This window comes from Chinchilla lanigera, unplaced genomic scaffold (assembly GCF_000276665.1).
Source record: "Chinchilla lanigera isolate Chin_1 unplaced genomic scaffold, ChiLan1.0 scaffold00091, whole genome shotgun sequence".
NCBI lineage: Eukaryota > Metazoa > Chordata > Mammalia > Rodentia > Chinchillidae > Chinchilla > Chinchilla lanigera.
In genome coordinates this window covers 6,621,702-6,637,936 of record NW_004955492.1, presented here as the reverse complement: position 1 = coordinate 6,637,936, position 16,235 = coordinate 6,621,702, and the positions used below count along the sequence as shown (strand labels likewise).

Here is a 16,235-nt window from a genome sequence, read left to right as displayed (position 1 = left end):
GCCTCAGGTGCTACACATTCATCTCTTAAAGAACTGCCACAGGCCAGTTCTCCAACGTGTACACTCACAAAACCCATACCTTTACCCTACATGCAAAACACTATAATCCCTTCTGATGGGATTAGCCAATCTTAATGTTTTTAGCCAACCTTGCCTCTCAGTTTTCCGTTTTGTTTTGATTGTGTGGGGCTGGAGACTGAACCCAGAGCCCTCACAATGAGCTATATCCCTGACCGCTTTTTATGTTGAGACAGGGTCTTGCTAAGTTGCTCAGGCTAGGCTCAAACTTGCAATTCTCCCTCAGCTTCTGATTCTTTAGATTTTAGTCACAAAGAGACACTAAATAAGAAACATTTATGAACTTGAAGAAATCCCACGGCTTCTCCAAAGGCCTCTAACTATGCTCACACTGCAAGACACAGAAATTTTGGAGGAATGTGAAGTGTTACTGAGAAAGCAGAGAACAAGTGACTCTGTCATGGGAAGGCGGAGGGCGTTAGTGTTAATGCCAGCCAAAGCCACCATGATCACTGGCTAGGCCTTGAACGGCAAGCACTTACATCTTTCCTGCTTGGCAACAAAATGAGACTGACACTGACATTATTTCCCTTTAGAGCCAGTCAGGGCCAGGAGCATCAGGGAAACTATTGTAGGGGCTGAAATGTGAATTATTGACCAAGGTGATAATTTTTTAAAATGAGAAATGCTTCCCTTGAGTATGGTGTATACTGACAACTGCCATGATAACTATTACAGACACAACTCCACTGAAATTAAACATCCATTAAAAAAAAGGTGTGGGTCAGAGGAGAACTGAGCCAGGAGCAATTATTTCTGATTTTAATCAACATTTAAAAAATATTCAATGAAAACAGAGTCTAAGGTTCAGTGTTTGCTTCCGACAGCTATCATTATTATTTTATCGTTTCTTAGAATGGCATCAGTGATAGGTGGGCTGCCCATGGCATTGTGTAAGACCTTATGGAAAACACCTTTAACCTTACTACTGACCCAGTATAGAGTTTGCGAGCTAAAGGTAATTATCCCCACAATAACTTTCATTTTTATGGGTTATTTATTTCATTTTATGGGTTATAACCCCAGTATCAATGGGTTATTTATCAGTATCCAAATGTATTTAGAAAAATATTTCACAAGCACATAAAAACACACCTGGCCATCAGGCAGAAAGCTTCCATTTTAGAATACTCTGCAAGAAGTTATTTTCAAAACTACTCAAATCTGCTCCATATGTGGCATGTTATGAACCTTGTAACATGAACAAAAGAGATTATTTTAGGAAGAAAATGAATAAATAAAAGTGAGAGCCTGAGATGATGAATCAAGCCACTAATTCTGATACCTGACAACTAAAAACCACCACATGGGCAATGTGTCATGTTTGGCTGGTGTCAAGGACAGAAAGCAGACCCAAGGCTCCCATCAGCTGTTGGCAGAGAAGACACTGACTACAGAAACACGGGGAATACTGAGGTGTCAGTGCTGCTCTCTATCTTGACAGTATCAGTGTTTCCGCATCACATTCTCAGAACCACACACCAGGAGGGAGGATCTTTACAGCACATAAAGCAAAGCTTTATGATGGTTAAACTTGGCTGGATTAGTAACCTCCTGGAGACGGGCATGGATCATGGGGGCACTACACTCACTGTGGATTAAAATCCACTGATGCTCACAGGTGAACGAGCTGTTAAGAGGCGAGGCCTGAGTTGAGGAGTGTGCCTTTGGAGGGTATACCTCTCTCCGGAGCTCCTCCCCTGTGCTTTGCTTCCCATGTGCCATAAAGTGAGCACTGCTCTGCATGCCCTTCCACCATGCTGCTCCTGCCTTGGAGTCAACCAATCATAGACTGAATCTCCTGAAACCATGAGCCAAATTAACCCTCCTTTTATAAGTGGTGGGTATCAGGTATTTTGTTCTAGTGCTGGGAGAGCTAATCAATGCAATCTTCATTTTTACCAGTAGAGGTGTAAATGGGAGAAACAGCAGGTGTCTTTGAGATGGACAGAGCCTTCCACCCAAGGAGGAGTCAGAATCTTTTCACACATCTCTGCTGCCTACATGGGTCTGATACTTATTCCTCAAGTAATTGCCTCTCCTTCCCCTTTTCCTACTACTGCCTAATTCTCAACCCACCCAACTTACTTCACACAAATGCTCTGCTTGAGGTCTCCACTGCATCTTGTTGCCAAGTTTAATTGGCATCTGCTAGGATGGGTTGCTCTAGACTTGCCTGCAGCACTGGACACTGGATGCCACTTTCTCTGTGCTGGGGCTTGCCACCTCCTCTTCAACTGCCATGAGATCTACTTCAGAGTGGATCTCCCCAGCTTGCCTATCCAGCCGCCTGGGTGTTTCGTCCTCAGCTTCCCCTTGTACCATGAGTGCTTCCCAGGGCTCCATCCATGGCCCTGGAGGTTGTTCCTTACCATCTCTCTTGTTTTGTTTTTTTTGTTGTTGTTTGGTTTTTTTCCGGTACCAGGAATCGAACTCACAACCTTGTGCTTGCCAGGCAGGCGCTGTGCCGCTGAGCTAAATCCCTGGCCCTGTTACCATCTCTCTTTATACTTCCCCGTATGAATGTTTGTTATCCATCCTCCCATCATTACCTCCAAATTCCTCAGTAATGTCATCCCAGACTTCTTCTGAGTTCCCCTAAACCAGAGAGGTCCAGGGAGAGGGACAGGTCACCAGCTGCTGAAATACCCTGCCACCTGTGCCTCCAGACTCACCTTCAACTTGCTCTCTTTGTCTGGACGGTCTTCCACTCTTTAGTTCTAACACCACTTCCACTACAAATACTTTCCTCACCTCCAGGAGAAGCCAAATCCCTCAATTTGTGCATTCCCAAGACCTCCAAGCATACAGCCTAATGATAGTGCTTAATAAATTTTCTAGAACTATGGAACTGAAGTAGGATCCCATGGCATAACGATCATATCTAATCTCAACTAGGTACATCAAAATAAAACAAAGAGGTAGCGCATATCATGCCTGGGATGACGGGACAGTGTGACACGTCCGGGGGCCCAGGGATACAGCAGACTGTCCTAGAAGATCATCATGGCTTCTTGAAATAGAAAGCTGAGAGCACATGCACCTGTTGGAATTTATGTTGTATATTAGTGTCCTACTATTCCTGTAACAAGGTTCCTCAAACTTGCAGTTTAAAACAACCCCATTTACTATCTTCCTTACTTCTCTGGAGGTCATAAGTTCAAAGTCAGTTTCAATGGACAGAAGTCAAGGTTCCAAGGGGTTATACTTCCTCAGGAAGCTCCAAGAGAAAATCTGCACCCTCATCTTTCCCAACTTTTGACCTACCTTCCTTCCCCCTCATGGAGTGTGGCCTTTCCTCCATCTCTGAAGCCAGCAGCCTGGCCTCTGCTTCAGTGGTCACTTCTGTGGACAAATTTCCCTCCTAAAAGGACATTGTTACTGTGGGGCTGGTCCAGCTAGATCCCATCTGGATAACTCAGGATTTTTTCTCTCCATCCCAAGACCCTTCGCCAATCACATGTACAGAGACTCTTCTGCCTAATGAGGTAACATGCAGAACCAATGATTAGGACCTGGGTACCATTGAAGGCCATGATTCAGCCCACCACATGGATTTAATCCATTTTAATTCACTTATTCAAATACTGAGCCAGGGTCTTGTCTTAACTATATGCCTGTTCCCCTCCCCTGATCAACACAGTGTCACAGGGGTGGTGAGGTAGGCTGTCTACTCTGCTCAGGCTGCTCTTGCTCTTTCGTCTCTCCTCTCCAGAACACCTTCCCTTCCATTGTTTCTCCCAAGTTCTGTGTTCCTTTGCAGCAACGATGCCCATACTTTTCATGTTCTGTTGCATTTGGGGGTGGGGGTGGCAATATGTGTTGTTGATCCGAATAGTAGTCCCAAGCCCATTTACTCTGCAGCACCCGTAAGCCTGACTATTGGTTTCTGAATTTAGGCTTTGCTACTTATCACCCACTTAACTTTGTTCCATGACCTTTCTTAGCTTCATGATCCTGTCCCAAAATACATGTATCAGATATGTAACAGCACTATGGTCGGGGAGGGGTGTTTCTTACAGAAAAGGTAAATAAACAAAAAGGGAGTGCATGTAAAACACATAGCGGGCCACCGTGATTCTGGCCCACAAGTCCTGCATAGTTCCACTCAGTCGGAAGGTAACTCCAACTTTTATTCTCCAAATGTGGACCTGTCATCAGTTGAGAGGTGAAAGCGCATTCATGTCAGTCTTTTGAGAAAGCAGTAGCACATACATAATTTCACTGAATAATTTCTATCAAAAATTGTATTTAAAAAACTGTGAAGCCCAAAATTTTATGTTTCACCCTTTTCATCAAAGATTATAACTAGTGAAGGAAGAGGTTTTCTTTTACATCTATCCCTCCAGTCCAGGCATTGCACCCACCTTCTGTTTCATTCTCTATATCCCAAAGACATGTGCTTCTGAACGCAGAAGAGAGTATGACCAGGGCCTGAGAGACTGGGCCTGCAGAAGCGCAGTGGGTAACTAAAAACAGGATGAAACTTAGCATTTCTGCCCTCATTTTAAGTCGGTCTCCTTATTACCTTAAAACTTTGGGTCAGATCCACACATATGCATATTAATCAGTTAAGGAGTGTCTGCCTAAAAACTGGTAACACAAGGTTAATTACCTCTAGCCCATCTCATTCAAGATTAAGGACACCAAGATGAGAATAATTAAGGTATAATATTTTCAAGATTTACAACGACATTCAACTGCCAGCTTTAACAAGTCCTACTTCAGATGCCCTTAAGTGGTGTCTACAAGTCTCCAGTCATTTCTCTAAACCTACAGGAACATCACAGCCTGGCAGAACTGATGATCCTATGACGAGACTGTCCTAAGTAGGAGCAATTACTTCATGATGGAACTGAGGGCGCCCCCCCGCCCCACAAGCAGGAGCAATGATCTCACTTCCCAAATTGCCCCCTTTAAGCCATAGACTTCTCCAGAGAGACCCTGCGGAACTAGTCCTAAGACCAGCAACAAGATTATGGCTTGACTAGGATTACTATCTATGCTAAACCGGAGACTATAACCAACCCCCAAATCCTTGCCTTTGTTCCCCTTTTCTATAAAAACCTCAAAGTTCCTGTCAGCCTCTAGAAGACAGATATTGAACCTCTTTATCTGTCTGTTTGTCTCCTTGGCTGGAGTTTTAGGATGGGGGCCAAGCCTAGTCTGTTGTGACTCCCAGTCTAGGGCTTTTAACTTAAAACTCCAGTAACAAGACAAATTTCCTGCTGCCAAATGATACCATCCCTGTAGACTTAGAGCTTTTATGCCTTGTGGCTATTTTCTGAGGGAACTTGCCATGCTTCTGGTTTCAGCATGGAATGCAGTAGGTTACCTGGGTGTATTTGTAAAGAAATCAAAATCTCTGGATATGGGACATGCTGTCTAGCTTTTATAGAGGGCATCTCCACAGATCATGAAGATGTAAACACGGACAGCTCCTAGCAGGACCTCCAGGAGGGAACAAATTGAACTCTTCCAAAGCATAGCCCGGGTCTCCTTCAGGAAAGAGCTGTGTGTTACTCTCACCTGAACGAACTCCCTGGAAGCAGTGCGCTCTCAGACCCTTATCCTCTTTCCTCATAGCCTGTCCTTACTTTTGAGCTGATGATTTCCATAAAACTGCTTCAAGGATGAATCAAATAAAATTCTTCCTTGGCAGAAGGAAAGCTGTAAAAAGACTGTTTGAGACGCTGAATGAAAATCTACGTTATCACACACATATATAACAACAGCACAAAATAAAAAAAGGTAACAAGATTGCAGTGCAGAAAATGAGATTCACTGCAACTCAGTAGTGTATTTTTGCTGTTCAGTGAAGAAAAAAATCCTAACTCCAAAGAGACAAAGGAGTGGGTGGTGCCCTGAGACCCTGGCCCATGGCTCCTTCCAGATTCTGCAGTCTCTTGGAAAAGACATTTATCTGGTAAGTAACCAATGTCCTGAGCGGGTAAGGCCACTACTCCTCATACCTAGGCCAGGGAAAACACAATTTGCACTACAGCCACAAGCAAGGGACTCTGTGCCCTATGGTCTTCTGCTTCGTGTGCATGCACAGCAGAGACTGCGCCCTTTGTCCCAACCATGTAGCATAAAGGTTCTTCATTCTCTCAACAACTGCACCATTTCATGGTGTGCATTCTGCTGATCTGGGTCACATGCGGGCTGCCGCAGAGTCCTCTCCAAATTCCTCCCTAAGAGGTACCTGCCTCACTTTTCCTTCCATAGCAGTTGTGAGTCTGCATTTGAAGTCACCCTTCACTGCTGTCCATCACACTAGCAGTTACCAAGAAAATGTGAATGGGTAAAGTATAACACCTGCCTCTGCAGGTAGCAGCATTAGAGTTACTTCACAGTCTATAGAAATCTTGTGTGCTCTGCTCATGCTTCCAGGATCACATCAGTGAATTCACTAGGCTGGGAAAAGAGACAAATTTTTGATGTGTAAATGGCTAAAGTATTAACTTGGAAAAACTATTACTTTATTATAGAGAAAATAATAAAATGTTGAAAATATTAACCTTTCATTTATAATAGACTCATTTTCCTACCAATGAGAAGGCACAGCCATGACCCCATTTTATAGATGAGACTGAAGTTGAGAGGTCAAAGGCTCCCTCAAGGTCACAATGTGGTGTGAAGGTTGGGATGCAAATGGTGGGCAGTCTCTAGAGCTAGCAGAGAGCAACCCTAGGGGAAGAAATTCACACAGAGGTTAAAGCGGTATCAGCCAATGCAAGTGAGTGAACACAGCTTATAGATGGGACAATATATCTGCCCTGAACCTAAGGATGTTATCCTAAAAATATAATTTTTAAGAAAATCAAAAATGAAATAGAAAATAATATAGCCGTCTCAAGGCTTCCTTTACTAATCTATAACTGAGCAATATTTGCTCAAGGGAGGAAGAAACACTCAGAGAGAGGGAAAGGTGAGGAGGGTCCACTGGCAAGGGATGCCTGTGCAGCTTTTCTTCCTCAGGTCAGAGGGGAATTAACCATGGCCCTGAACAAACACAGGGCAGCTATTACTAAGCTCTCAGATCCTCTGAGACCTTATGTTCTAATGATTTCTACTTCCAACTTGCTGGCCAGGAAGCAAAGAGGCTTTGTAATTAACCAGCCAGAGACCCAAAGTGCATAGAAATATGAAGTCTCCCTTCTTCTCCTGGGGATATATGGTACACTTGCTCCTCTTCCACCATGACTGATGAAGACCTCTGGAGGCAAAGGTCAGCAGCAGGTGTGAAGTACAGAGACCTCCACAGGTCCCCAAGGGTGCAGGGGATGGGACCTACCCACCCACTGCAGCCCTGCAGAGAGAAGGAGGCATCTCCATGTCAGACATGCAGAACAATGTGACAGCAGCCAAGGGGCTGAGGACCACGTGCAGCTCCGCAGCTCGCCGCTCTAACGCCCCTGGGAATCAATGGGACCTCTGTCTGTGGCGGCAATACTGGTGGGGGAGGAGGCTGAACACCGAGTGGACTGTGTCCTCTGAGAGAGGGATCTGCTTCTCTGAATAGTACTATTGTTGGACGGCACTTCATTTACCCGCATAAATTTAACAGTGCCCAATTCCCTATCAGTTTTTGTCAGTGACTGTACAAAATAAGAAAATAAAACACCGAACATGAAATTCAAAGCAAAGGCAGTCATGTGTCACTCAGCAGCGAGGCCTCCTTAACATTAAAGGTATCCTTGGCCCGTGGCCACCACACTGGTGACATGAAGGGAAGGTGTCTAGAGCAGGGCGCCAAGCTTCACCAGACACTCCCCCAGGGCCCACAGCCACATGGCTCTCTCTACTCTGTCTTCATCTTTTAACCATTAGCACAAGTACCACCCTTGAAATACTGCCCTGGTGGTTGGACACTAACCTCTTTCTAGAGAGAAACACACTACACACTGATTTAAAGGGGAGGGAGATGTGACAGGCACTGTGCTATGCCCTTTGCAGTAGATCTGTACATCATTAGCCCATTTTACAGATGATTAACTGAGCCATGAAGTTCAAGGGGTTGCCTCAAAGAACCTGGGATGTGCTTCCCACTGTGCCTCATCCATAGGCCTAGGGTAATTAAGGTGGCCCTCCTACCATAACCCTAATGGATGGGCACTTCTGCTAATGGCAAAAAGATAACCAAGAAGAATCTTCTTTTTACTGGTTCATTTAGTAATTTTATGTGTATCAACCTGCAGTTAATGTGCGATTGCCAAAGGCCAGATCTGGAGGAAACAGGGAGTGCACGAAGAGCTGACTAAAAGTGTGCTGCTAGAAATAATGAAAGTTGAAGTTGTGTATAGAAAGGACGCCTAGAAACACCCTTTGGACTGGCACAGGTCCCACAGAGAAACTTACTCTTGGATGGCACCAATAGCATGGCTGAGACCCAGCCTCTAAAGCCCAGGGCTGGCACCTTGGGACCTGGAATGGCTCGTCTCACATTTGAAGAGATGGGGCTGTGGCTTCTGTAGGAGCCCATTCCACTTAGGAGCAGCCAGAACCTCTTTTGCTCTGGAAACTTCCTGCAAAAAGAATCACAAGCTGCCCCTATCCCAGAATTCTTGTGAAGCTAACATGGCAAGGAGCAGTTAAGAGAAGTCCTCTCTGGCACATTCTTTTTATAACATACCAGGACTTTGCAGGAGGCCAGGAGAGAGAACTGGTCAAAGCAAGATGGCCTTTTCACACACAGCTAGTTCTCCCCACTAATCAGTTCCTAGCCTCATAGGGGACTTCCAAAATGTACATATTTCCTTTCCTGAACTCCCTGTAGAAAATCCCCAAAAGAGGGTTGACATCAAGTCATATTCAGAGTATGGCAGTGCCAGTGGCCTGAGAACCCAGAATACTTCATACCTCAGCCCAATGCACAGATCTTAGGGGTCGAAAGAGAGTATCTTTTGCACTTCAGCAAGGTGGAAGACAGGTAAATTCCAGGGCTTCACAACCCCACGCCCATACGGTTAAAAAGGAGCCTCAGGAGGATCCCCAGTAGCAGGAGCCTGTTTCATGTGGAATAATGCACAGAGCAGAGTGGGCTGTTTATGAGAATCTTCTAGTGGCTCAGCCAAGCAACAGAAATTGAACCTGCAATGGTCCGGGACCCACCTGGGGCAAAGACAGGACAGTCCTTGTCCAAAGGGTCTTTGTGGTGGCCTGTTCCCCCAGGGCCAGCCTCAGAAGAGGAAACATCATGCCCTGAGTTCCATGGGAGGGACACTAGGTAGCCAAGGCCACCAGCCATTTCTCCTGGCCATCACCAGCAAGAGGAAAGGATGTCCGTTTCACGGGCTGTGCCACGGCTGACACCCACTCGTCAGAAAAAGCCATCTCGCAAAGGTGATGGACAGATCTGCCTGAGGGGGTAATGCCACCGGTTTATGGCAGAAGTCACTCCTCATGTAAATCTTTCTCAGTCATGACAACGCCTTCTAGTGACTGTCGTGAGCCACACCTTGACATAAGGAGGAGTCTCTTCCCATTAACCACCCAGTAAAGAACAAAGTGCCTCATTAAAGTCTGTTCTTTAAACATCTTCCAATGACTGCCCTTTGAAAATAAAGTTTCATGTAGAACCGAATAAAATAAAAGATGCTCCAGAAAATATCAAAAGATCCCTAAAAGCCAGTTTCCAAAGAGAACTCTGAGGAGGGAAAGAAAGGACAGGAAGAAGCTGTCTGCAAAGCCCAGCTTCTGTGCCAGTGAGAATGGGGCTTGCGCTTCAAACACAGATTATCCTCACACTCAGGTTAAACTCCTGGCAGCGGGCACAACTCAACTGGCTACAGACAATGATTCCAGGTTGCCTGTCTGCCTGTCTGCAGCAGGGGAGCCTCCTGCACCACCTGACCACACAGGAACCTGGCCCTGCAGTGGCTTCTCATCCCTAATGGCAGCACACAGCAGCAATGGTAGCAGACACTACCACAGCCAATGCAGCGTTTTTCTGGGCCACAGGGGAAGATTTTAATATAGAAGAAGGGCACAGTTCACAGCTGCACTGAAGAGCAAGTGCAGACTCTGCCAGGTTTCTCATCCACGTCACTCCCCAACTCAGGCTCATCAGGGCACCCTCCTCAGCACAGTCACAGGGCACTGCAGACAAGGAGGTCCCACAGGTCTATGCCTAGTCTCTGGATTTTCAGGCTCTGCAAAGCTGCCTGGTTCGCAGATCTTCAGCCAAGCCCTAAACGGAGATGAGGCCACTGTCCCTGGGCTGCCACCCAGTGTATCTGTGTCTACTCACCATTCAGCCAAGGGGTGGCCATATGCAAGTTAGGGAAGGTGGGAGAAATAAGCACCTGCAAAGGAGTCTTCAAGACTACCAAGACAGACAAGGATAGAGAGAGACTAAGAGAGACAGACAGACAGACGAATTTGCCATATTGGGCATTACAAGTTGGCAAAGGCAGAAGTTGATCTGTAAGGCAGACACTGGCATGGACACAGCCAGGCCCATGGCAGAAAGCAGGCCCTGAGCCCAGTGGGCTGCAGCCAAAGGAACCCTGAGGAACTCCCTCCATGCAAAGCTGAATGCTGCACCGAACTGAGGATATTACTCCAGCCCCCACCAAGAGTGCCTACCTTTCCCATAGAAGAACTTTCGGTAGTAGTAGGCCCCAAGGTCCACATGCTCAATGATGTAACGCTTGACCTTCTCCCTGTGGATGGGCTGGCTCTCGCGGGGCACCTCCAGGACTGAGACACCCGCATTGGTACAGTGGGAGCTGAGGGACGACTCAAAGGAGCAGCTCTCACTGGAGCTGAAGGAGCCTGAGCTGGCCCGGGAGAGTGCGATCCGCCGGTCTCCCTCACCGCCAGTCTCATTCCTGAAGTGTGGGCAGCTGAGGACCAGCTCATTGCTCTTGCCATCGCCCTCATCTGCGTCCAGGTTCTCCTTGGAATTGAGGTCCTCCTTGCTGCCCAGAGGGGACTCGCAGCCACCTGCCTGGCCTGTGGGCACCTGGGTCTGCGATGCAGCAGAGGCCCCCGTGGTGATGTTTTTCCTTTTGCCCACATTAGCCCTTGTGGCCATGGCTTCATTGATGTTGAACAGGATGCTCTGAACATCATAATGTGCAAAGCAACGCTGGCAACTCCAGGGGCGAATCCCCCTGTCAAGACGGCCCTCTTCCAGGTCAGATGTGAACTTAAAGGTCTCATGCTCGCTCTTAACGGTCCGCAGCTTTCGGAAGAGGGATGTTTCCACTGACTCTGATTTTAACCTGCGTTTGAAAGGCTTGTCCCTGTCCCTCCCCATCAGAAGGGCACTGTCCACGTAGTCTAATCCTGAGATGCGGACAATCTCTCCCCTAGAAATCTGGGCTGCAGCGCGAAGGCTGGGGGAGATTGCAGGGTCACAGGGCAGAAACTCTGGAAACCCAAAAGGGCCTACCACCTTGGGGTCATAATTCTCCACTCGATACCCTCGGAGCATGGCAAAAAAGTTTTCTCCAGACAGGCCCTGCCTGTCAATAGAGGATGTGCTCCCGTACTCCCTGTGCAGGGCGGCCCCAGTGTTGGGGTTGACAGCACGCTGGTCTAAGACATCTTCAGCATCTATGTCACTGATAGTGACATCACTGTTGCTTCTCTGTCGTATGGGGTGGAGTCCTCTTTGGGGGGAGTGAACAAAGATGTCTCCAATGGTGTACTTGGCCTCAACGAAGTCTAGATCCAGCTGCTCCTCTTGCTGACTGTCACTCTGGTCGCTCTGCCCATTCTGCAGGATGGATGCAATGCTTTCATAGCTGGTCTGAGACCGGCTTTCCCAAAGCGTCTTGCAAGCTGGCTCCTTGGAGAAATCTTTTTTGGGAGGCCATTCGGACACTCTGGCTCGCACACCCATTTTAGGCACAGCAGGGGTACCGTTGGCTGGACCACCACCACCACCGTCACTGGGATTTGAAGCACTTAAAGAAGTAGTGGGTCCCATGTTGCCATTAATGGCTTTAAATTTTCGAGCAAAATAATCATCTGACTGCATGATTCTGGAAGGGTCCATGAACTTAGAAGAGGCTGTACTGAGCTTGTGCTTCTCCGCTTGTGACTGCCTGGGGTCACTCATGTCCACTGAGGCAAGAAGTTCCAAGCTCACCTGAATAGCTGGTGAGGAGCCAATTCCATTGTCTTTACAATACTCGAATAAATGCTGATATAAAGGGTTGTTCTATAGTGCTGTTTGTTCTTTTTCACCAAAAGCAAACAACATCCTCAGAGTACCGTTCTTCTACAGTCACCTTGTTTCCAGTTGTTATGATAACTTTGTCTCCTCTGTTCTTTTGGACAACATTCCTGGAAAAGTTGGGTCATGAGTACTTATTTCACCTGAATTAAAAGACAGGAAAGAGCTATTAGCAATTAATTTAGTTCAAGTTCAGTACATTCTGCAGACTGCTTTCTCATCTTTCTCTGCTTCTGCCTACATCAATTACCCCAAATTGTTATGAAATCTCATGTTTGCATGTCTGCGTGGCACCGTTCACGGTGCTTTATTTCTCTGGAGCACCTATTCTCTACAAGGACAGCTAGAACTTACACAGAATCAAGCAGTACACCCTTGGAGAAACAGTCTCCCACCGTTACCCACATCTGAGCAAAGAGCACTTCTCCCAGGCAGCACTCACATCTACAGTATATTCAAGAGCAGTTTCTCCACCTCTAAGCGCTATACACCATCAGTGACTACACATGCTGACTTCTGAGCCCATAAAGCCAGGAGCCCTGCCTTTCAGCTATGTGCCAGGCCACACAAAAGCTCAAATGAGGTGGTCACGCAATATGAATAAATCAGCTTTAAGAGTAACACTAAGAGTAACCATGCATGTAATGCATCTGAGTATCATTACATGTTGTTTCAAAGAAGCCAAAATGTCCCCAAGAAGAAGAGTCAACACCACTATTAGCAAATGAGTTTCTATAATGACCAAACTGGAGCTTTCAGAGGACGCTGAGAGTGGGAAGGAGTCTCAGGAATTTGGTTACTAAAAGAGTACAATTTCCAGCTCACTATGCCACAAGCAACTCATCAAATGGGCAGGATAAAACAAAGGCAAATATTAGCCCAGGTGCTGTGGAACTTGATCTGATCCACTCTGCAACTACATACATTTTTATTTTCTTTTCTATCCTCAATTAGACAAACATATTCCCAGGCATTACATATTTCCCCAACTCAGGACAGACTCATATTTCTCAATTCATTGACCTAAGAATGAAAAAACAATTCCACCTCTTCTGAAACTGATGATGGTAAGAAAGGTATAATAAAGCCAGTCTCTCTCACTCTTTATGAAAGTATAAGATACAACTGAAAAACTCAGTTGGAAAATATTAGGATCTCAACTAGCAAAATAAATTGCATGCCAATTCTTTCCAGCAGGCCTTAGATTAGATGGCTGTGAGATATGTGGAGGTCTCTTGGAATAGCAGATATTTTCCTGTGACAACAGTTGCTTTCCTCCCACTATCAAAAACAAAAACAAAAAAAAAATCAGTCTGGGCATGACAGCATGGTATTTATCCCAGAGCTGTTTCATAACTGAGAAAATATGATATTTTAGGATGTGGCAAACAAGGGGAGAATGAACAGTCAGATGCACAGAACAGAACAGAAATACTGGCCCAGTGTTCTCAGAAAGTCAGATAAACAACTACATTTTATCTATTCCACTTAGAATTATTATGTTTAAAAGGATCATGGATGACTGAATTATAGTTATTTCCCATACAATTTAGGCTATTATCAAATCTGTCCCAGGAAACTGAAAAGGTGACAACAGAGGTACAAAAGAAAACAATTTCTTCCCTCATCTGAACACATGTCAACAGAAATGTGATTCACTCAACTAGGCTCCCCTACAGAATTTATGAATTCTATTGATACTTGCTGCTTATGGAACATAATAAAATTTTAAAGCTTAATAATTACTCCCAAGAGTTAGTACAGTGCTATGAGAATTCTCAACAGGTATTAATATGAAACTCACTCTGAGTTATATAGTATTAATTTGTAGATATTTTGTGTACAGAAAGAAGAATCCTGCCCCACCCAGCACCTAGTTCCAACCTACTGTAATTTCTGGAAATATAAACAGGAACTGAGTTCTTACCACTTTAGGAAGTACAAAGCAAACAGCATGTACCAGAGGAAACCAGAAATTAATGGAATGGAAGAAAAGTTGAAAGAACAAACAAATTAAAAAAATGGTTTTTAAAGGGAGTAGGAAAATAGATACACTTCCTTTCCCAAGCCTCCAAAGAGAGACAGAACAATAAAATACAGATTTAGACATGAGAATGGAGACATAAGCACATACACGGAAGACATTAAAATAAATACAAATATAAAAGAATGATACCAGAAGCAACTGTATGGCAACAAATTTGATCATTTAGAGGAAACTAATAATTTCTTAGTAAAACACAATTTCCAAAACAAGAATGAAGAATTTAAATAGATTACCACTGGGGGGAAAAAAAAAAAACCAGAAAGAACCAGTTCCTAACTAAAAATGATCCAATAAACCTACATAAATACATTGCTTTGAAACTCCTTTATCTTCCCAAGTGCAAACTAAAAAATTAGGATGTGCCCAACTTGCCTTTTTTGTTCATGCTGCAGGAGACATGAGCCGCCAAAACCCATACAACACACAGAGGCAAGGCAGGGACGTGTTCGAGGTGAGAGGGGCGTGAAGAGGCTGGCCTATGGGCAATCCCACCTCCTGAGAGCGAGCCAATGGGCATCTGCCCACACCTGCCACCCTTTCACCACACTCCAGGGGAAGTTCTGAGTCTAAGCCACTTAAATAGACAGGCAAAAAACAGAGACACTATTAAAGATGAAAATTAGGACTTGCAAGGCCAAGACATACACACCAAGCTGTCAGTGCTGGAAACTGACCCTAAAGTGATCAGAACTTACTGAACTCAAGCTCTTACTAAAAATCTGTCTTCTGAGATTTCACATCCCTGTAACATTTTATCATTGTTTAAGAGACAATAATCAAAATATACCATGTTTATTCCATATTTCTCTTGAAGAAGACAATATATGGCCCCCTAAAAGCGATTATTTTTAAAGCAAATAAGCAATGAAATAAAAAATGAATTTATGCTAATCATTATTATTATGATAAAAACTATAGCAAACTCATACCAATTCCTCAAAGAAATCTGAGTATATTCCATCAACTGTGATTTTTTCAAAACTCTTTGTGACAAGGTCATTAGCCCTACAGAGGAGGTCCTGATGTTTTAGTCTAGGACCTATTCTCCTTTATCCCGGGAATTAGTAATTAGTGTCTAGAATCCCTCCGGGGAATCCTTTATTTTGTGTGGGACTAATTTGACCCTTGACATGTGACCTGGTTTAAACAATCAGAGCAATGCATCCCCTGGCCACAGGGACCACTCTTGAGATGCTTCTGGATTCCATCCACAGCGTGGACTCCGAGACTTTGACTGCATTAGCTTGCTGCGGTTCTGCGTGTTACTTCGTCTCTTTTGTCTCTATATACAGTACATCTCCCTCTATACACACTTGGGTCTCTGCCCACTCACCCCCACCATTTTCTACACTGTGCCTCAATCATACTACACCAAGTGCTTTTCCATTTTTTGAACACCCCACACTCCAGGCTGTTGCCCAAGCTGTTTCCTCTATATAGGGTCAGCTGCTTGGGCCAAGAGGACCATAGTTCTTCATCATCTCTGGCCTCCTCTACTGGGGTCCCTGTGAGCTAGTCCCATTACACTTATCTTTCCCAGATACTGTCTTCCATAACTAACAGCACTCTCCACTTCCCTCTGTGTATCATTTTGGTCAGTATTTCCCTGGTAGTGCCTAGCATTTCCTAGTATGTGGCAGATATTCAATAAATAGTACATGAATTAACAGATCACCAAATAGATACATCAGCAACAATTGTTTTATGACATAAAATCTCTAAATGGTATGTTCTTATAGTTACAAAATATATTTTAAACATATTCTTTGTATAAAGGCAGATAAATGTGAATATACTTTGTAGGATAACACTTGCCAAAAGGCATTTTCCCAAATCCTTACAACAGGTTACTGTAAACATAAAATTCATCAGGTATTCCACTGTGAAAAAGGAGTTTCCCACCCTACTTCTGCACCAGCT

General features: G+C 44.9%; 1 protein-coding gene across 4 annotated transcripts in view; it reads right to left on the bottom strand.

Annotated features, from left to right (window-relative positions):
- Sipa1l2 (signal-induced proliferation-associated 1 like 2) overlaps positions 1–16,235 on the bottom strand; it is a 97,587-nt gene that overhangs the window by 71,080 nt on the left and 10,272 nt on the right. For all 4 annotated transcript variants that reach the window (XM_013504729.1, XM_013504726.1, XM_013504727.1 and 1 more), the window contains exon 2: positions 10,669–12,411. In XM_013504729.1, the coding sequence (XP_013360183.1) occupies positions 10,669–12,151 (1,483 nt within the window). In that variant the 5' untranslated portion in view covers positions 12,152–12,411. The remainder of the gene's footprint in view (positions 1–10,668; positions 12,412–16,235) is intronic.